The 21695-nt window shown below is 45.5% G+C and overlaps 2 protein-coding genes across 3 annotated transcripts; one reads left to right on the top strand and one right to left on the bottom strand.

The window, feature by feature from the left end:
* The first annotated feature begins 1225 nt into the window (after nucleotides 1–1225).
* dram2b (DNA-damage regulated autophagy modulator 2b) lies at nucleotides 1226–6816 on the top strand. The gene is made up of 8 exons (XM_067236007.1): nucleotides 1226–1370; nucleotides 1798–2209; nucleotides 3737–3804; nucleotides 3968–4110; nucleotides 4316–4493; nucleotides 5073–5155; nucleotides 5246–5338; nucleotides 5940–6816. The coding sequence occupies exons 2-8, from the start codon at nucleotides 2079–2081 to the stop codon at nucleotides 6060–6062; spliced, it is 819 nt and encodes a 272-aa protein (XP_067092108.1). The 5' UTR covers nucleotides 1226–1370; nucleotides 1798–2078; the 3' UTR covers nucleotides 6063–6816.
* A 385-nt stretch (nucleotides 6817–7201) lies between these two features.
* dennd2db (DENN/MADD domain containing 2Db) lies at nucleotides 7202–20690 on the bottom strand. 2 transcript variants are annotated; one of them, XM_067235804.1, is made up of 13 exons: nucleotides 20461–20690; nucleotides 18905–18996; nucleotides 15808–15968; nucleotides 15545–15657; nucleotides 14588–14657; nucleotides 14424–14501; nucleotides 13721–13861; nucleotides 12569–12717; nucleotides 12230–12401; nucleotides 11527–11577; nucleotides 9615–9696; nucleotides 8453–8695; nucleotides 7203–8193 (listed from the first exon to the last, which is right to left on the bottom strand). In XM_067235804.1, the coding sequence occupies exons 2-13, from the start codon at nucleotides 18993–18995 to the stop codon at nucleotides 8105–8107; spliced, it is 1440 nt and encodes a 479-aa protein (XP_067091905.1). In that variant the 5' UTR covers nucleotide 18996; nucleotides 20461–20690; the 3' UTR covers nucleotides 7203–8104. The 2 variants fall into 2 exon arrangements, with proteins under 2 accessions (XP_067091912.1, XP_067091905.1); XM_067235811.1 differs by lacking the exon at nucleotides 20461–20690 and having other exon boundaries at nucleotides 7202–8193.
* Nucleotides 20691–21695: the final 1005 nt, after the last annotated feature.

The following is a 21695-nucleotide window of genomic DNA, read 5'->3' as shown; positions in this document are numbered from 1 at the left end:
TTTATTTAGTGGAAAATCGCTCATTCATAAAAAGCTCACTGGTAGCGATCATTGTCAGTAACAACGCAAAATGCGATATAGCCCTGTGTGGAGAAGCTTCCCCGGTAAATTGTACTACTACAGTACAGTAGACTACTGCTGTGTTCGTCTTGGTAGCGATTGCGTTGGTTGAATTGGATTTACGTTCCGTTGTACGGTTTAGGCTGAAATTAATTATTTTCATGAACAGATTGACAAAGTTTAGGCTGTGGCAATGAAGTTAAGGTTAGCAGTTAGATAGACTTTTGATTTAAGTAAGGGGAGTGCCGAACATGTTCTGTCGCCGTTTGACTTCCTACAGCTGTGTAGATGTTTTTGTAGTGTCTCGCGTAGGCTACAGCGTTGCAGTGAGCAACACTGGTTTGAAACCACAGGTAATGATAATTTCACACACAAATCGTTTACTAATGTCAGAATAAATCCTACAACGAAAATTGATATGTGAGCAATTTTTATTTTAACGATTGAAAACAGATAACGCTACATCATAGACCACTGTAGTATGTGTTGCCCGGGCAACACAGGCTAATGTCATGATGCTAATACTTCAGTGAAATAGTAGACTACTGTTTCCGAAAGTAGATGTACTTCCTTAATAATATCAGCTTATATTGTACATTACACATCACAATTGTGTGTCATATCACAAAGTAAAATGAGTAAATAGTTATCACCCTGGCCTCTTTGCTTGTGGCGTTTCTGCAGCTGCCTTGCAGTAAAGCTATAGTTAGCCTAGCTATCCCTCAAGTTAACAGATGCGAAGCGAATGTTCTGCCAAAGGTAGTCACGCGTGTTTTCGTGACGTTAGTGACGTAGTGACGTTTGTAACGTCAGTGACTGTGGCTAGCAAATTAACCACCGTTAGCTTCACTTTTCGCCACAAAAACGTAACTTGAGCCTAAACCATGCAACGGAACGTAAATCCCAGTAGAAGCAACTCAATCGCTACCAAGACGAAACTTTTGACACCTAGGTTGTCTATGTAGGCCAAATATTGACTGAGTTTTAGGGGGGCGAAAATAAACAATAATAAATATATATGTGAGAGAACAAAGGTTGTGCTCTCGCCGAAGGCTTGAGCACACCCAATAACAGTTGACCTTAAAAGCGTGCTTTTCCGTGATCCGGGTGCTTTGAGAACACGCCTCCTACAACACTAACAGGAAGACAGAGTGGCGCTGCATGACCCGACTCTGATCTGGATCATGTACATTTAATTAAAGCGAACCTGCTTTCGTACAGTTGGATTTATGGAAAATGTTAAGCCCATTCAAACGACGTGTGAACTGTCATATGACTATGTAGCGCCGAGGGGAGTCGTATTTTCAAACGTAAGTATTGCTATAGATTTAGGATCACACGGCTAAGTCTAGTCTATTTGATTAGGCTACAGTACGGCTTCGTGGTAGCCAACTTTCAACAATTTGATCCCAGAGTTATTAGTTAGTTAATCTGGTCGAGAAGTTCTGTAATTTTGTTGTTTTGATAACATTCCTTTGAAGGAAAACTGTCAGCAATAAAGCATTTATAAGCCCAGTTACATATCAGTTGGTCTAATGTCTGACACGTTACTAATTTGATCTGTAGCTTTGTTCAGTCTTCCGGATTTTCCCTTACTGACGGCACAGCATAGGCTGCAGGAGGAACCGAAAACTGATGTTTTGAGATCTGATTGCTAACCGTAAAGCAGAAACGAGACCATACGTTGATGTGTGTGTGTGTGTTCTCTAAAGATACCAAATATGTTCTGCTCTACAGGTGGAAACAGGCATCACAATCTAAACTGGCCGGCTGGAACATTCACACACTTAGACACACATCCACATAGACACACACATCTACTTAGACACACACACACACCTCACACACTTACACACACACACACACACACATAGACACACACACCTCACACATACACACGCTCACATAGACATACACACCTCACACACACATGTAGACACACTCCTCACCCACACACACCTCACACATACACACCTCACTCACACACGTAGACACACACACGTCCCCGTGAGGAGGCCATGTGGTGGTTCCAGCAGGGTTTATGTATCCTGCCAGTGGCCCTGGTGGTGTGGACAGCAGCCACCTTCATCCTGGCCTACATCACAGCCGTGCTGCTTCGACATGTGGACCCCCTGGTGCCTTACATCAGGTCTGAGAAAGCACGTCCACAACCTCACCACACTCTCTCTGTCCCCCTGCACCACACTCTCTGTCCCCCTGCACCACACTCTCTCTGTCCCCCTGCACCACACTCTCTCTGTCACCCTGCACCACACTATCTCTGTCCCCCCGCACCACACTCTATCTGTCCCCCCTGCACCACACTCTCTCTGTCCCCCTGTACCACACTCTGTCCCCCCGCACCACACTCTCTGTCCCCCCTGCACCACACTCTCTGTCCCCCTGTACCACACTCTCTCTGTCACCCTGCACCACACTATCTCTGTCCCCCCGCACCACACTCTCTCTGTCCCCCCTGCACCACACTCTCTCTGTCCCCCTGTACCACACTCTGTCCCCCCGCACCACACTCTCTGTCCCCCCTGCACCACACTCTCTGTCCCCCTGTACCACACTCTCTCTGTCCCCCTGCACCACACTCTCTCTGTCCCCCCGCACCACACTCTCTCTGTCCCCCTGTACCACACTCTCTCTGTCCCCCTGCACCACACTCTCTCTGTCCCCCTGTACCACACTCTCTCTGTCCCCCTGCACCACACTCTCTGTCCCCCCTGCACCACACTCTCTGTCCCCCTGCACCACACTCTCTCTGTCCCCCCGCACCACACTCTCTCTGTCCCCCCTGCACCACACTCTCTCTGTCCCCCTGTACCACACTCTCTCTGTCCCCCTGCACCACACTCTCTCTGTCCCCCCCGCATCACACTCTCTCTGTCCCCCCTGCACCACACTCTCTCTGTCCCCCTGTACCACACTCTCTCTGTCCCCCCCGCACCACACTCTCTCTGTCCCCCCTGCACCACACTCTCTCTGTCCCCCCCGCACCACACTCTCTCTGTCCCCCTGCACCACACTCTCTCTGTCCCCCCTGCACCACACTCTCTCTGTCCCCCCCGCACCACACTCTCTCTGTCCCCCTGCACCACACTCTCTCTGTCCCCCCTGCACCACACTCTCTCTGTCCCCCCCGCACCACACTCTCTCTGTCCCCCTGTACCACACTCTCTCTGTCCCCCCCGCACCACACTCTCTCTGTCCCCCTGTACCACACTCTCTCTGTCCCCCCTGCACCACACTCTCTCTGTCCCCCCTGCACCACACTCTCTCTGTCTCCCCTGCACCACACTCTCTCTGTCCCCCCTGCACCACACTCTCTCTGTCCCCCCCGCACCACACTCTCTCTGTCCCCCTGTACCACACTCTCTCTGTCCCCCTGCACCACACTCTCTCTGTCCCCCCTGCACCACACTCCCCTTTCTGTGTATCAAGTCATACCCTCAACACCTGCTTTCACATCCTGCCCCCTGGTAAGAGATAAACTGCCCCTGTCCCTTTGTGGACAGTAAAGAACAATTATCTCCCTGTCCCCCTGCTCAGCAGAGACACAAACAGTTACAGAATGGTTGTGGTTGCCGGGTGACCCCCTGGACATGTAGAAGCCCAGCTCTGGTGTGTCTGCTGTTTGACACAGCTGTGGTGTGTTTTGTGTTGACAGCGACACAGGTACGGTGCCTCCTGAACGCTGCGTGTTTGGAATGATGCTGGACGTGTCAGCATTCTTAGGTAACTACCTCGTTCTCTCACGGTCCTGTATCACCCTCTCTATTCATGGAGCAGCAGTCTTTGTGTGAGTTAGACAACAGTCTGTTGTTGACTGTAAAAATGAAATAAAAACATCCGAAATGTTTTGGCTGACCATTGACCATGACCTTGGATATTCTGACAGGCATTGCGACCACTTATGTGCGCTACAAGCAGGTACAGGCCCTGACAGAAGACGAGGAGTACAAACTCCACAAGCTCAACCTGTTTGGTCTGGTGTTGGGCTGGATCAGCTCCTTTGGGATGTGTGTCGTTGCTAACTTCCAGGTCGGTGTTTATGCTGAAAGATAATAAAATATGTACTTGGTTTGTCTTCTTGCTTATGAAAACTTTTAAAATATATATATAAAATGTATGTAATACCTGCATCACTATCACACCTATAACATGATTTTTCTTTCTGTCTCCGTCGGTCGGTCGGTCTGTCCTTTCTTTATCCTTTTCTCGCTTCCTTTTCTCTCACACACTCCAGAAAACCACCCTGTTCTCCATGCACCTGGTGGGGGCTGTGTTGACGTTTGGCGTGGGGGCGCTTTACATCCTGGTGCAGACGCTGGTGTCCCTTTACATGCAGCCCCACGTCCACGGCAAGACCGTCTTCTGGGTGCGCCTGGCTGTAGGAGTGTGGACCTTCTCCAGCATCATCAGCAGTATCCTTCCCTGTCTGCGGGGGGGGGGGGGGGGGGGGGGGATTCTTCGATTGTCTCTCCGACAATTATAGATCGACGCCAAAAACTCAATAATCGGACATTTAAAATAAATTGCCGGTAACACTTTTGTAAGACCCCACTGTACGTTCCTTATGTTTGAAACAGTTGGATTGTGATAATAACGTACTGGCATGCTAAGCTAGGCTCGACCTACTTTGTGAGTTATAGTGAAGATGGCTGAGTTTGAGAAATGGAAGAAGCATAGGCCTACAATCTGACCTGCACCCCCTGGCTTAACAGCATATGGAAGCATTTGGGCTTCTTTGAAGCTGAAGGGAAAAAGGACCTGGATAAGAGCCACACTGTAGGCAAGTTGTGTCTAACTAAATAAAACATTTGGGGAATGCAACAAACAAGTGAAACCAAACTTCACATTTCCACCCGGAGTTGAAGGACAAACGGTGCCAAGGTGAAACAGTAGTCACACAGTGAGAGACGAATAATTATGGATTTTTAATGGATTCTAATGCGTCAGTAATGGTTTTCTAATGGAATGGCTCCTTGACCCTGCCTCCCCAGTGTTTGTGTCCTCTGTCATCATGTACAGCAGTCTGCCTGGGGTGGACGTGGCCCACAAACTACACTGGATCCCAGGAGAGACGGTGTGTGTGTGTGTGTATGAGTGTGTGTATGTATGTGTGTGTGTATGTATGAGTGTGTGTGTGTACTAACCTCGTCTGTGTCTCCTCCAGGGCTACACAGCTCACCTTATCAGCACCATCTCAGAGTGGTCGCTGGCCATGTCCTTCATCAGCTTCTTTCTCACCTACATCAGAGACTTCCAGGTACATCCTCCTCTCTCCTCCTCCCCTCTCTTCCAGGTACATCCTCCTCTCTTCTCCCCTCTCTTCCAGGTACATCCTCCTCTCTCCTCCTCCCCTCTCTTCCAGGTACATCCTCCTCCTCTCTCCTCCCCTCTCTTCCAGGTACATCCTCCTCTCTTCCTCCCCTCTCTTCCAGGTACATCCTCCTCTCTCTTCCTCCCCTCTTCCAGGTACATCCTCCTCTCTCCTCCTCCCCTCTCTTCCAGGTACATCCTCCTCTCTCCTCCTCCCCTCTCTTCTTTCCTCTGCCCCCCCTTTCTCTTCTCTCCTCCGTCCCCCTTTCTCTTTCCTTCTCCCCTCCTCCTCCACCTTTTCTCTCCTTCTTCCTCCTCTCTCATCCTCTCTCTTTACCTCTCCCACCTCAATGTGTAGATGTAAATGTTCTGTTGTATTACCTGGGGAGGCTGGTTTATCAATAATCCTTTCTGATGTTCATGTTTATCCTATGCTTAAAAATCTATTATCTTATAAATCTATGTACAGAAAATGCTGTTGAACTGGTTTGTACAGACGGATGACTGGAGTGCCATTTTTGTGTTCTTTTCCTATTTGCTTTTCAAAGAAAATAACCTTGCGAGCTGACGTAAACCTACACAGCAGTCACCTCTATGATTCACTGCACTACAGCATCACAGCACCCGTCAACCAATCAGAGACATCGCCGCTACTAGCGGGAAGTATCTGAAACTCAGGGACTGTGTTCAACTCCCCCAGTAGTGGGGTTCACCTGACACACACATGACAAGTGGACATGGATTTACAGGAGCTGGTAAATGCACATTTCCACTAAATGTTTGTACTAAGAGAGTAGGTAGTCTATATTACAACTTTTTTACATTTATAAGGCACATTCCCTGAAGGTGCCAAAAATGTACAGGTAGATTATAAATTAGGAAATTAAGTTCTGTACCTGAACAAGTATATTTTAATAGTTTAAATCTTGCTCCGATGTTTATAAATTTTAATTCTGGAAGTAATTATGTTTCTCACTTTCTAACGTTGCTGTTTTGTTATTTAGCTGCTTCACTTGTGACCAGTTAGTTAGTTTTTTTCTCTCTCAATTGCATACACAAGTTATCTGAAAGCAAGGCTCATTTTCTCAAAACTCTTAACACAAATCCAAAAGCTGACACACCAAAACCCAAAACCGAACATTCTAATCTAATTTTGCCGTCTCAAAATGTAATGTTGTCTTGAAATGACATGCACACAAACAAATGAGTAGACATTTATAACAATCAATTGAACACTGATTTGCTCAGTGGGAAACACTACTATGATGCTGTAATCTTACCGTATCAGTAGGCCTTTTGTATTTCCAGTGTTACACTGCATACTGTATGTAAAGTAGCCTGTTGTAAACTGTTATGTATTCCGTCTGAACATGAGTAAAGATCGAGCCATAAAGTGTGGTTTAGAACTGCATAATGAGTGAAAAACAGGCATGTGCTTATAAATGTGCTGGATTGGTGTAAGATAAGGTACACGTTTCCGGTTTTGGTTTTTGTGTTTAAAGTTTCAGTGTTAGTGTGTAAGCAACTGAGAGAAACTGTTAATATGCTGACAAGCCTTCAATTAATCACACTGCAGTATTATTCAGCAGTCATTAATTTATATCTTTCTAAACTTTTACAAGGCCCTAAATAGGGAAGAGAATTAGGGTTTTGAATGATGCTGTTGTCAAAGCTGTTTACACATTTTGCCATAAATCTGATCCAGACAGCATTGATTCTGTCCTCCAGTTCAGCAGAACTATGTCTGAAGGTATAATTGACATTGACAAATCAGACTGGTAATCATGCACTGACATGTGCATCTTTAATATCACACCTTGTGCAAACTTGTTGTATAAAATACTTTACACACAGTCTCCAGTTTTATAGCACCTATCGCAACTGTCAAGTTGACACTACAAACAGTTTGCATTTCAATATGTCTGAGCTGTCCATAAGGCAGACTAGACTGCTAATTATTCTGGGTCATCATGGAATACTTAGCCGCAAGACCTCAAACGATTAAATACCTGCTAAAGTGAGTAAGTTGAGTTCAGTAGGAACATTCTCCCGAAGAGACAAGCACTGTAGAGATTTTTACAGTAAACATCAGTCACAGGGAAGTGATAGATGCTGGTTTGTACGACTGGTCGTTGTGTCCTGCTGTCAAAGCCAATGCTGGAGTACCGAACCAAAACACAAGGTGGCATTGTTCAGCTTTTGTTGCTAACTGTACTAAGGGATGTTGTACCCAAACCAACGTGTTCTATGTTTATTTGCCTTTGAAAGAAAACTGTCACCAATAAATCCTTTTCAAACCACTCTTACAGTTCAGATTAACTGGATGACTGGCACATTGTTATTGTTCGTTCTCCATTTATGTCAATAGAAACTAGATTTTATTATTTCACATTAAGTGCAATACATTTGATCATCAAATCCTTCACATTGTTTAAAAATGGCTAAAAAGAACATAAACATGTATATACAAACATTTAATTTAAAATATGAAATAATCATGTACAGTAACTTCTAAGTGTAACCATTTTATACCAAGCTTTCATAAAACTAATAAATAGTAAAAAAAAAAAAGAAAAGGAGAAATACTCCAACCACCCCAGTCATAGTAAATAACGGTTGTGTTGGCAAAGAGGAAAACTGCAAGTTACAACCTCTGCTTACAGCAGCACCACGTTCAGAAGGAACCGGAAACAGAAGGCCTGAAGGTGCTGCCTCACACCACAAACCCTCTCAACCAGCCACTCTTGGCTTTCTCTTTTTTCTTCCTCTCTTGATATTTTGCTACTTTCTGCTGGAAGAAACCTGTAAAACAGAAGAACAAATCGCTGTTACAGAGGCAATGCTTAGAGAATATCTCACCTGAGATTTGGTCATACATTTTCTAAATATTTTCCCATGAGGGTAACATGTGTGTAACGTGTGTAACATGTGTAACATGTGTACCATGAGTGTACGATGAGTGTACCATGAGTGTAACATGAGTGTAACATGTCAACAATCCCTTGTGATCCGTTTCAAGCTTCCTAACGTTCCAACATGAACCCAAACATAAAGAATCTACCTTCATGTGTCGAGGGCTGCCCCTCTTCCTCCTGGATGAAAATGTCAAACATCTGGGTTCTGCAGAAGTCCTTGACAAACTGACGGTAGGTCTTTGACTCGGTGGCGTTGCAGAAGGACTTCTTCTGGAACACTCTGGACTGGCCGTTGGCGCCGCGCTTCATGTGGGATGAGAAGTGGCCCACGGTCTTCACAAAGAAGGAGAGGAAGGCTTCCGACACCACTCGGTTCAGCTCCTCCGGGGCTGCGCGTCAAACACACAGCCAGGAGGGGTCAAGGGTCAGTCACTCACACGGCCACACACAAACCGCCTGAAGTTGTAATACGCTCTCATCTGCGTAGTGTCTCATATCTCAAAAACATTCACTCACACATTTTATCATTCACACCACTCTGCCTCTCTATTGCTATCTCTTTTATGTTATATAATAACTCTTTCTCCCACACTCTCTAACACACGTTACATAAATCACACCAGTCTTTCTCACACACACATGCCCTCATACATTCACAAACATACGCTCATAAATCTTTCATGACGTATTTTTTTTTTTACTCACATATTACAATATGTCAATACACACACTCCACTAATATCTCCACTACAGTTACGTAGCAACAATCACCCCTAACAGGTGCTGATCTTGACACCCTTAGGTTTCACTGATTAGAAATCAACTTTTGAAATTTGGGTTAGGACGTAGAAAGACAAGTTGGAGATTTTAAGGGTATAAAAGAGAAAACACAAGGAAAGGAACAGATCTTGAGTTCGGTACCCAAGGCCCGGCTCAGTTTGTTGAGATTTTGACTTTTGCGAGACTCAAACTTTTTGCATCAAACTCTGCTGAGATTCCTGACCAGTTTTTGGACTTGAAATTGGACAAAACTTGGATTGAAAAAAAATACACGACAGAACCCCCAGGGTCCTAAGAACCTGTCTTCCAGAGCTTTCTACAGTCTCCTAGATACATGAGACATTGCTGATGTCAGTTCAGCATGTTCTTACACAACATGAGCCCTGTGAAGCAGAGCCATTCTCTGGAGCTTGAGTCGAGCTGTGGTCTTGTGTGTCTGACAGAGACACGTTTCCACACAGATGGACTATTTCAGGCCCTGCTTCCGGGATGAACCAAAAACATGAGTCAGGGTGAAGGGTCACTTACTGGAGGCTGGCGTTTTGGAGGAAAGCGCATGAAGCAGTTCTTCCTGAAGCTTCACTGGGAGGAGCGAGTCCTCGTCTCCCATCTGAGTCAGAGAGGAGGGGGGGGCAGACGAGTTAGAGAGGAGGAGTGTGAGAATACACACTTGCAGGAACAGATTTGAGGTATAGTATCGTGTCATGTGAAGCAGGAGGAATGTTGCGGCTCCTGGCTCCTGAAAAAAAATGCTTTGAACTGGAACACGCTTGTGAACACATTTGACTAACAAATAGCTGGAGTTACCAGTTAAGTACAGGACGTGGAAATACTTGGTCCTACTCCTCTCTATAGGCTCCTATTGGCCCACCCCAATTCTATGAACATATAAATCCTAATCCTATCTGAGCTAAACTTTCTTATAAACAATATTTCTAGTTCATAAAATGGACCTAACAAACTCTAAATCCTGTATGAAATTGTATCTGACTTCCATGTACAGTAGTAAAGTAAAAAAAAAAATTAAGAGGAGGGCAGAGAGTTTACTCTTGTCCATGGTGAGTCAGACGTAATGTTAGCAGACAGTTTCATCGAGAGCGACGCACAGAGGGGATTTGAACCTGTGACTTTTTCTTCTGCTGTCAAACGCACCACTGAGCTATACCCATCCACATGCTCTACCACTGAGCTATACCCATCCACATGCTCTACCACTGAGCTATACCCATCCCCATGCTCTACCACTGAGCTATACCCATCCACATGCTCTACCACTGAGCTATACCCATCCACATGCTCTACCACTGAGCTATACCCATCCACATGCTCTAACACTGAGCTATACCCATCCACATGCTCTACCACTGAGCTATACCCATCCCCAATAGTCCAGACAAGGCTGAAGGAGGGGTGAGGATGTTAGACCAGACAGGGGTGAGGATGTTAGACCAGACGGGGTGAGGATGTTAGACCAGACGGGGTGAGGATGTTAGACCAGACGGGTGAGGATGTTAGACCAGAAAGGGGTGAGGATGTTAGACCAGAAAGGGGTGAGGATGTTAGACCAGACAGGGTGAGGATGTTAGACCAGACGGGTGAGGATGTTAGACCAGACAGGGTGAGGATGTTAGACCAGACAGGGTGAGGATGTTAGACCAGACGTGTGAGGATGTTAGACCAGACGGGTGAGGATGTTAGACCAGACAGGGTGAGGATGTTAGACCAGACGGGTGAGGATGTTAGACCAGACGGGTGAGGATGTTAGACCAGCCGGGTGAGGATGTTAGACCAGACGGGTGAGGATGTTAGACCAGACGGGTGAGGATGTTAGACCAGCCGGGTGAGGATGTTAGACCAGACAGGGTCTGTACCACCAGGGAGTGCTGCTGTGAAGGAACCAGGAGGATCATGGGAGGGAGGTGATGGTTCAGTAATCTGACTGCTCCTCAGGGTTCTGTGGGCAGCATGGTGGCTCAGTGGTTAGTGCTGTCGCCTCACAGCAAGAAGGTCCCTAGTTCAAACCCCAGTCGCTCCAGGTCCTTTCTGTGTGGAGTTTACATGTTCTCCCCGTGCCTGCGTGGGTTTCCTCCGGGTACTCCGGTTTCCTCCACCATCATAAAGACATGCATTGTGAATGTGAATTGTGAGTAATGAATGTTGGTGGTGGTCGGAGGGGCCGTAGGCGCTGACTGGCAGCCACACTTCTGTACCACCACCGGTTTGACTGTGTCTGAATGAATGCTGGAATCTGTAAAGCGACCTTGAGTACTCTGAGTAGTAGAAAGCTCTATATAAGATCAATGATATATTTTGACAGGGGTCTTCATACGGCCCTGTTTTTGTCCAGACAAAACGTGGCCCTGTGTGTGTGTGTGTGAACGCTAAAGCATGTATGGATGATGTGTTTGTGTGTGGCTGTGACAGTGAGTGTTACACTCACACTGGTAATGAATCTACTCTCTGCCCCAGCTGACAGATCCACAATCAGCATCTGATTTAAAGACAGAAAAACACATCATGTTAGCAGTCTCAGCACACACACACTACAAAAGACAAACGTAACTAAAATAAACCCACAGAATACATTTAAAGACAGTAGAAACAAACTCATCAAACCCCTCCATAACCTCTGACACTGAAACTATTCTCTGAATACTAAGACTTGTGATCATAAACACACAGACACACACAGACACACAGACACACAGAGGGCTCTGTCCTATGTAATTGTGTTAGTCTAATAAGTGTCAGCCTCCATGTCTGTGAGACAAACAGGAGCGTCTAAAACACCACAGTAAAGCCTGCTGTCCTCTCCACTGGCCTCCTGAAACACCACAGTAAAGCCTGCTGTCCTCTCCACCGGCTTCCTGAAACACCACAGTAAAGCCTGCTGTCCTCTCCACTGGCCTCCTGAAACACCACATTAAAGCCTGCTGTCCTCTCCACTGGCCTCCTGAAACACCACAGTAAAGCCTGCTGTCCTCTCCACTGGCCTCCTGGACTAACGCTAAACAGCCCCTCAGACTTACAAATACATACAGTACTTACAGGTCATTATGAAGCATCTACGTTACAAGTCTTACCACACACATTTAATAACACACATTTAAAACAAGAAGCAGACAACACACACACACACTCACATCGCTGTGGTCATGGATGTTGTCCAGCAGGTTTTTCTGCACACCAAGCAGGTAGGGGGTGGGCGCCATGACGACGTCTATCAGCACCGTGGGAACAATGGAGATGAAGGTATGTTGCCATGAGAATGGGTAGAGCAGCGCTGCTACCGCATGGAGCACCTGGGACAGAGTACTGGACACACACACACACACACAGGCACACAGGCACACAGGCACACAGGCACACACACAGCATTGTTACAGAAAGCCTTTACAAACTGTTAACCTATCAAGAGTAGACCAACAACCTTCATTCCACCAGTACACTACAGACACACACGCACGCGGTCAGTAGCGTACCTGAGCTCGTCAGCAGTGAAGACGACCCTCCTCTCCAGCACGGTGGCAGCAAACACGGTCAGCACCTCCTCGTCTGTCAGCAGACCAAACAACACCCTGAAGTCCACATGCTCCAGCCACGAGTCACAGGGACGCGTCAGCCTTATGATCTGAACACACACAAGCATACACACACACAGATACAAACACACAGACAGACAGTGTATGGTTCATTGACAGGGTTCAGTGACAGGGTTCATTGACAGGGTTCACTGACAGGGTTCAGTGACAGGGTTCAGTGACAGGGTTCAGTGACAGGGTTCAGTGACAGGGTTCAGTGACAGGGTTCAGTGACAGGGTTCAGTGACAGGGTTCAGTGACAGGGTTCAGTGACAGGGTTCAGAGTGACTTGGCAAAACAGGCTGATCCTTCCTGTCAGGGTGAACTCATACCTCCAATAAGTACTCCAATACTAACAGCTGTCTGGTAGCCTTTGACTGTTGACCCACATAAACACTCATTGTACTACAGACACCTGGATGTTTGAATGACGTTATGTTAACCACCTTGACACATGAAGGTAGAGGTCAGTAAACACCATATACCTGTGTACACACACACCACTCCACCTCTGTGTCAGATCTGTGTGTGTGTGTGTGTGTGTGTGCATATATATGTGTATTGTGGCAACCCTGGAGCTCGGCGTCAGGTGATCCGGGGGAAGTACCACAAATTCCCCGGCCGGCTCACGAGGACCACAGCTGCACCTCGTATTGCACTAATTGTTACCCCACTCGTCTTTAGGTAAGTATAGGTGATTATGTGTATTAGAGGTTTAGTATAGTGTATTGTATATTATTTTGTATATTTAGGAGCTTTATTATATTTTTGCTCATCATAGGTGTCAATTATGTTTAGACATGTCAGGTTGCTTTGCGTTGTCTGGTCCTAAGAATTTCAGTGCCCAGTCAGACTTTATGCTGTTCTGTGCATCTGAAAAAGTATAAAAGACTTGAACTTGAACCATCTGGCTGAAAGCTGGCCAGTACAGGGGAGCCAGGGAGAGAACAACCATGGTGAGCTGCAGTGGACGATATACGGTCATGCCCAAGTGAGCTGCCTGGTTACCACAGTATATACACACGTGTGTGTGGTGTATATGTGTGCTCTCACCTCGGTGCCAGACTCAGGGATGAAGCTGGTGATGTTGACGGTGTCTCCTGGGGCAGGAAACGGCGCCTCTCTCAGACTCTGCATGAAGGGGTAGATCATCGCCACAGAGATCTGCCTCCTCTTCTCCACCTCGTCAAAGATCTGCTCACACAAATGCAGCGCTCTCACACACAGCCCTGACATCGGCGCAGCATGTACAAGCTCTGCTTTTGAGCCTTAATGTTTGGTTCTAAGTGGTATGGCTGAAGGGCAAAGAAATCTTATCACTTTTAGAAATATGTATTTCTTTTAACCAAAAATAAAACAGCTTTTACCATTTTAAAAGGTTTCTATACTCTTAATCAAACCTGCATTTTCATTTGCTAAGTTGTGTGTGTTTCCAGTAAAGCTATGATCTATTATCTAACAAAACAAAAACTAGACTAGCCAGTTTCAGACAACGCTGCACACTCAGAAACTCAGAAACACACCCACGCAAACTCACAAACCCACAGGACCTGTTGACTGATTAAGTGCATTAGCGTTCTGCGTCATTCAAATGTTTTGGCGGGGGGAAACACAATCCAGCAGTGAGGGCACATTTTACAATGGGATGTGTGTGAGTGTGTGTGTGTGTGCATGAGACAGTGTGTGTGTGAGTATGCGTCAGTATGCATGAGTGTTCGTGTCAGTGTGTGTGTGGGTGTGGGTGTGAGTGTCTCACCTTGGAGAAGAGTCCGAAGCAGGCCACCCTGCTGATGATGCAGTAGGCTTCAGGAGGTCTGGCACCTCTGCCACCAGGCTACAGAAACATCCCACAACAAGGTCACACACACAAACACTCAGCCTACATCTCACTGTCAAGTACTTCTGTAACTTGTCATTCACCAGTAACCTCCTGCAGTATCCATTCCGTCTGCTGCCGTCCACCTCTGTCAAAACGAAGGAGAACGTCTCACTGGGAGGAAGGGAGGAAGAGAGGAGGGTTACTGCCGCCTCACTCTACAGTAGCTCTTTAGGGTCTTTGACCCATCTTCAACAAGAGCGCCTTCTAGCAGAGAGCCCACTGTTCTAGGGCTGAGCGGCATGGCCTAAAATGTATATCACGATATAAAAGCGCTGACAGTATATATCGTGTCAATATATCATATTAGTTTTCCTTCAAATGTCTAGTCCATTCGTTTGAATATAATGCAGCCCTCACCGCTGCACTCGGCCGGATTCGAATGGGGTACGGCAGGCGTGTCGCAAGAGTTGAATTTTTCCAACTTTTGTAGTGCTTTGCCACGGCAGAAGAGCTAGATGAGATTCATATAGTAGGCCTTATTCATGCCGGTATATTTCTATACCGTTCATACCGTCCACCCCTACACTGAACCATTTTTTAACTGTTGGACTAGTGTCTCCTCTCCCTCCATTCGGACCATTTCACTTTTACAACAAAGCACGAGGGAGAATAACCGTGCTCCCTGTGCAGGAGCTGTGAAACATCGGTTTTCTATTTGGTCGTACACATCCGTGCGGCCTCAAAGGTGAACTTTTCTCAGCTTTTAGGTCTGTATTATAGAGCGGTAAAACCCGCCAGCGGACATTTTTAACACGTACGGAGTAAATCGCAGTCGTATGTAAAGATCACGACGAAACGTTCAGACACGGCCCGTACTAATAGGCCTACGCAACTGTGAATATGGTTATGACGCAAGTCAACTGGTTGCAAGGGTTGCTTCACACACACACACAAACGGATGTGTTCCTGAACAACATCCTGTCTCAGCCTCCACTCTGCTGCAAGGTTGGAGAGTGGGTTGTAGACACACAAGCGCAGACACACACACACCGTGTTACCTGTGGTACTCTGTGAGAGGGGCCCAGTTGACTCCTTCTGGGAAACAGAACAGGGGGATGGCCTTCAGGGTTCCCTCCTCCTGCTCTCGCTGTGAGCGCCCCAGCTCTGCCAGCTAACACACACACACACAATTCACTGAGCAAAATCAGCACTATTAAACAAAAATGTTTGGACACGTTTTTCCTGCCAGCATACATGCACACATCTTGTTGATACGCACAAGTAAACATGTGTGTGTGTGTATTCCTGCGTGAGAGCAGACCTTCGGAAACTGGTAGGTGATGTGAGGCTGGTAGACTCCATCCTTCCTCTTCAGGCTGACCACCACCAGGTACTCGAAGAACGCCTGTCCGCTGGGGAGCCGCGGGGGCTCGGGAGAGGAGAGGGCAGCGGCCCTGGACACCGGAGCCACCCCGTCACGGCCTAACACACACACACACACACACACACCACAACACCGCTTTGGAAGGCTGGAAATAAATACTGTATGGATATTTACATACGTCTGGTGTCAAAAGATGTTGACAAATTGCTGTAACATGACATTTTTGGACAGAAATTGAAAATGAGGCGTCAAAGTACCAACTGCCAACTTGGTCAGTGAGAAAGGCAGTGTGTTGTTGAATGTTTTCACTTCCATATTTGATGTTTCCGACGTCTATTGGTTTAAAGGGGAAATGCATTCTTGTTACAGGGTTGGGACTCTGCTTATGAAAGTTTGGGATCAAGCCTCTTGCGACTGGCTCTGCACCATAGTGGATAGGATACAGTATTGTTGAAATTCAGCTACAGTAGATTTTGAGGAACCAAAACAAAAGCATGCATGTCAACCTCAGAGTGAAACACACACACACACACACACACACAGCTGAACCAAGTAGAAACGAGTCCAGGAAGTGGTATGTTAAACAGGGCTGTCTTTCATTGCGATGCGGTGCCTTGGAGCCAGCGGCTCAGTGAGAACACCACTGCATGAACAAAAACTAGCTTCACCCTTGTCTGTTCAGACACGCGTTTCTGACTTCCCCACATGGCACACAAAGACGTCTGTTAACAACAGCACACCGTCACAATACGTGTTCTGTCCAGGCTGTCCAGTAGGGTTGCACGATATTGACAAAATGTGATATTGCGATATTGAGCATGAATATTGCAATATCGATATTCATTTCGATATTCTTAAACATGTGTGGCGGTCTGCAAGAATTTGTCGGATGTCATGGCCGCTCATTGGCTATAAGCCAAAAAAAGATTGAAAATCTGTTTTCTGTCCCAAAAAAATCTAGTTTTTTAATGTTTTGTATAGTTAACACCCTAAACTTAATTGTAATGTACATAAAGTATATGATAACTTATGAAAAACTGTTAATTTCAACGGTTTTTGGACATGTTAACTAGTAAGATTTTCAAGCCATGTCAAATCACATGCTCAGTTTGCCTGCTCTTTATAGTGCTGCAGCAGCCCCAAACAACTGATCAATGAAGTCAGGCTGTTAAACTTTAAAATAACTTGCTGAGAAGTTATTAATGTAGCCTAGTAGTTAAACTGACATTTACATTCACAACGTGATTACGAACAAAAGGATTTCCTTTCCATATTCGGCACAGTAAAGTAGAATGAAACGGAGTGGAATCTTTGAATGTATTTTTCAGTATAACAAATATCGGGATGGGATTTGGTATCTTTTATCCAGTTAATTCAGAAGCTTCTTGAAGCATTCTTTATCGACTGTATAAATGCGCACCATGTCTTTGGCCAAATAGTATGTTACAGCATTGGTGATTTCGTTAAGTCTCTTGGAGCTCTTGTCGTAGTTACCTAGCCTGACATTGTCATACTCATAATTCTAGTCAGAATATGAGTCTGATACCGCTCCGTTGCGCTGTGAATATGGGGCGTGTTTCACCCGAACCCGGCCAAAAAATGCCTCTTCGCTCAATTGGATAGACCTACAACCAATCAGAGCAACATAGTATGTTGTTTGTTGAAAACGAATTAAACCCAAGCGCTCTTTGGTGATGTGGTTGATTACGTTACTGTTGATCATCTGTCCTTCGTCGTATAAAGCCTGCCTTGACTATTTGATTGGTCCACATAGTTTTTCCCCAACCGAGCGACCCCAGTCCCAACTTCCCGACCAAATTTTTTTGTGGGCGGGATAAGTTCGGATGGCACCCACCAGGCTAGTAGTTAGTAGCAAAAGCACTCGCTAGCGATGTTTGCGTTGCTAGCTCTGGCGTAACTGTGGCAGATTTTTATGGGAAGATTTTTACTGTGTTTTTTTTGGCTACTAACGTTTAACTAACTCTTCAATCTCCATAATTTCGTCGTCTCCCTAAGGCACACTCATATTCTTAATTTTCTGTCTCTTCTTTCCTTTCGCTCCACAAACTCGATTCGCACTTTCTCTTTCTGTCCTTTCACTTCTCGCTTCTTTAATTCGCTGTCTCTATCTCCCTTCACTCACGCTGTCGACGTGTGCATGTGTGACAGGGCAACTGGCCAATGAAATATGCGGGCTCTAAATTGATCACAACACACAGCCCCCGGCGCATCTCTCCACAAAATATTGCATACTTTTCGGGACATTTTCGATATTGATATTGCACAACGTGATATCGCAAAAACGATATTAATTCGATATATTGTGCACCCCTACTGTCCAGTATTTCCCAGGATTTCCAGTATTGTCCATCCCAGCTGTCAGACGGTGATTCCTGGCATTTGTTTACTCTATAGGCCAAATGTTAACTTGACCAACAGACAGTTGTCAAACTACATGACAAACAAATCCTTCCCTCCATCCCGTGGCCATCAGAACAGAACGTCAGCTAAACGGTGACATAACCAGTATGGCTAGGTGTTCAAGGAGCATGTCACTGAACAACTTGAAATGTCAGTCGGATGAACACACACAAAAACCGATGTGACAATGTGGCTGTAAAACCATCTTACACATTTCAGATGTGAAGAGAAACTATTCAAGGCTGTTTGTGTATGTTTGTCTCAAATAAGTCTGGATTCTGAATTCTCTCTGTTTTCTCCTCACCTGCAAATAAAAAAGTGGGTGAGCTAAGTTGATTTATGGGGTTAAGAGTTTGTGGTGAGTGTCGACAAAAGGTGTCTTTGTTTACAAGTGTTTGGTGGTGAAAAGTGTGAAACCGGTTATGTGCATCCTGTCAGTGAGGATCACAACCAGGTTGTTTTCTTATTAGTAAATACATTTTGTGTCTTTGAGTATCTGGCAAAAGATATTAAACTAAACTCCTCACCCCAAACTTCATTTGAAAAAGTAGGTGAAATCAAAACAAATGGAAAGACTAGGTGTAAGGCACTCACTGCCAAACTAAACACTTACGTCCTTGGTTGATCTTGTCATGGAGGGATGTGAATATGGAACTGAGTCGTTTCATTGGTCCGTGGTCCCTCGTGTCCATTTCAGCAGACATCCTGGAAAGGGGGGGGGGGGGGGGGGGGGGGTCAGACCATGGTGGGAACCCACACACTTACCCCTCACACTTCTAACATGCCAACTTTCACTTAGAAATACATTTCCTGTTGGAAATTCCAAGAAGGATGAAGGGAGTTTTCCAGATCTTGATTAGTGTTAGGGGCAAAATAACAATTGAACATCCTTGAAACAAAATCAGTGACAGGCATGACTAACTCCCTGTTCAAACTCTACTAGTGAAAGAAAAATACTGAGTGAATAATAATACAGGGGAGCACAGAGTAAAGAAAACAGTAAGTTCTAAACATTGAGCTCACCGTCTGTCTGACATGGACAAACAGCAGTGAGATAAGACTGGCAGGCCAGAGTTAGATCGCAAACTTGAAAGATGGGGAGGGGATTCTTAAAGGACATATTTTGCTCTATCCCTAAATGTGATTTATCTGACTGAACACAGTTTACTGCAGTCTGCCCTCCTTGGAATCAACATTCAATAGTCACATGCTGAACGACATAACTCTCTTAGTCCCGTATGATGAGATAACAATCTGGAATGTAATCTCCACAGGGAAATCTTCACCTTTTGGCCCTGGGAGAAGAGAAATAAGCATGCTACTAGATCAACACACTCATGATGATTCTGTTCAATTGGCCAACAACCGCAGGTCCATATCTAAAAACTAGGGCAACAGCCGCATAACTCAGCCGTTCTCTAGACTCATCACAACTGTCAATGTAAACGTCGAAAAGTTGTATACGAGAGGGCCAAACGTGGCTGACACCATAAACCCTCTGTCACGTGGCAGCTCTATAGGTGAGGTGCTGCCTTGAGGCACTCAGTCTTTGTTTTTCATGTTCAAGTGAAGTGTACCCAACAAAATACGTGAGAAGTGACCTTTCAGAACAATGTGAACAGCGCTCCATCAATGACAGTTCAGTGTGTACTATGGATGTACTCTGTTTTCTCTTTGTGTAGGCTCAAACTAACCAGAGCAACAGATCAGATTAAATAGATTTTGACTAGAAAATGATTTTTAAACTTGAGGTTTCATTAGGTGTTGTACATTGTATTGAAATAACTTGAAGAGCCCTATCCCCCAATACACTGACAATTGTTCTTTCCATTTCACTTTGCTAACACGTTGAGGAGGGCTAAGACGTGTTTTCTATTCAAAGTAAGCAGTCCATAAACTTCGTCATTCTCTATTCTTTGAAGCCCTGAGCCTCAATTTTAGCCTAATTCGCCCTGTAACAAACTTATACCAATTTGTCAGTAGTCTGCGACATCAAATCATGTTCTCCACATTAGGGTTATGCAAATACGTAGGAAAGGGGTCATCAATAGCCTATCAGTATGTTAATTTAGACGTCTGGGCTGACCATAGCGAACCACAGCGGTTCAGAAGCCAACTCAATTAGCCTATGTATTTCAGATAAATAAAGTCAGATAAATCTATACTCACTTTCTTTTCTGGTTGAATGTCAAACTTGGACTCCTATTGACCGTCTGACATCCAGAACAAGATGTAGGCTACAAGCGGTCAGCCTGCAGGTGGATGTACTGTTTTAGACCTCGATCGAAAAGTTGAGAGAAACGTAAAGGATGACAATTACCTAAGTAAAACCGTAAATCCTATTTAAGGGCTGAATATTAAGCCCTATTGAGTCATAAAGTAGCTTTCGGAGCAGATGCAAGCGTTTTCAAAGCTACCCATTGAGAGAAACACTGCGGAATAAGAGAATAGATCCCTTAAGCAGTTCGACTACGAACACAGGAAAGACACTGGCATAGCAAGAAGCACACCCCTTTTAATCGTTACCTAATTTAAAGTGACGATTCTTTTGCTGTGACGTTTCTTATGCAAAAACAAGTGAGGAAAGAAATTGCATAATGTGTAGCCTTGCCTAAATAATTTCTTAATGGACAAAACATCAGACTCATGCCAGTTAATATAAAATAATGTGATTTCAGTTTTCTCCAAAAGGTTCAAATGAAAAGAAGCTTTGCATTCAATGGATTGTGGACAGCCACTCAACTTTACAACAGTACTGTATAGACTTTTGGAGAGTTTCCACCCCCTGGTGTAGATATAAGTAATGACAAAATGAGCTGTGAGTACCACGTTCCAACTTATTACATCTTTGATGGGCCTACTAGTTTACCCACAGGGCCGAATCCTGGTCCTGTGAGATACCTGGACATGTCTCTCCTGTGTTGGTCTCTCCTGTGTTGGTCTCTCCTGTGTTGGTCTCTCCGTGTTGGCCTCTCCTGTGTTGGTCTCTCCTGTGTTGGTCTCTCCTGTGTTGGTCTCTCCGTGTTGGTCTCTCTTGTGTTGGTCTCTCCTGTGTCGGTCTCTCCTGTGTCGGTCTCTCCTGTGTTGGTCTCTCCATGTTGGTCTCTCTTGTGTTGGTCTCTCCTGTGTTGGTCTCTCCTGTGTCGGTCTCTCCTGTGTTGGTCTCTCCTGTGTTGGTGTCTTGCCATCCTCCTCCCAGCTGTCTGACAAGGTCTGACTGTTGAAATAAGTAATAATGAGCTGAGATGGTTTAGCACATGCTACTCTGCAGCTCATGTTTTATTCTGCCTAAAAGGGAAAATGTCCGCTCCTCCTGTCAGTTTGTGACTGCCAAAAAAACATTGGGGGAACACTGACTGCAGATTAAGTGCCTCCAACGTTTCAGGCTATTTAGCTGGAAACGA

This window comes from Osmerus mordax, chromosome 1, assembly GCF_038355195.1.
Source record: "Osmerus mordax isolate fOsmMor3 chromosome 1, fOsmMor3.pri, whole genome shotgun sequence".
Taxonomy (NCBI): Eukaryota; Metazoa; Chordata; class Actinopteri; order Osmeriformes; family Osmeridae; genus Osmerus; species Osmerus mordax.
The sequence above is the reverse complement of the archived record's forward strand: the minus strand, read 5'-3'. Positions and strand labels throughout refer to the sequence as shown.

Coding starts and splice junctions, on each gene's coding strand:
- dennd2db (XM_067235804.1), bottom strand. CDS start 18,995: ATGTCTGCTGAAATGGACACGAGGGACCACGGACCAATGAAACGACTC. Junction 14,658..15,544: donor CCTCTCACAGAGTACCACAG/GTAACACGGTGT, acceptor CCTTCCTCCCAG/TGAGACGTTCTCCTTCGTTT. Junction 14,502..14,587: donor GATACTGCAGGAGGTTACTG/GTGAATGACAAG, acceptor ATGTTTCTGTAG/CCTGGTGGCAGAGGTGCCAG.
- dram2b (XM_067236007.1), top strand. CDS start 2,079: ATGTGGTGGTTCCAGCAGGGTTTATGTATCCTGCCAGTGGCCCTGGTG. Junction 4,494..5,072: donor CTTCTCCAGCATCATCAGCA/GTATCCTTCCCT, acceptor CTGCCTCCCCAG/TGTTTGTGTCCTCTGTCATC. Junction 5,156..5,245: donor ACTGGATCCCAGGAGAGACG/GTGTGTGTGTGT, acceptor TGTCTCCTCCAG/GGCTACACAGCTCACCTTAT.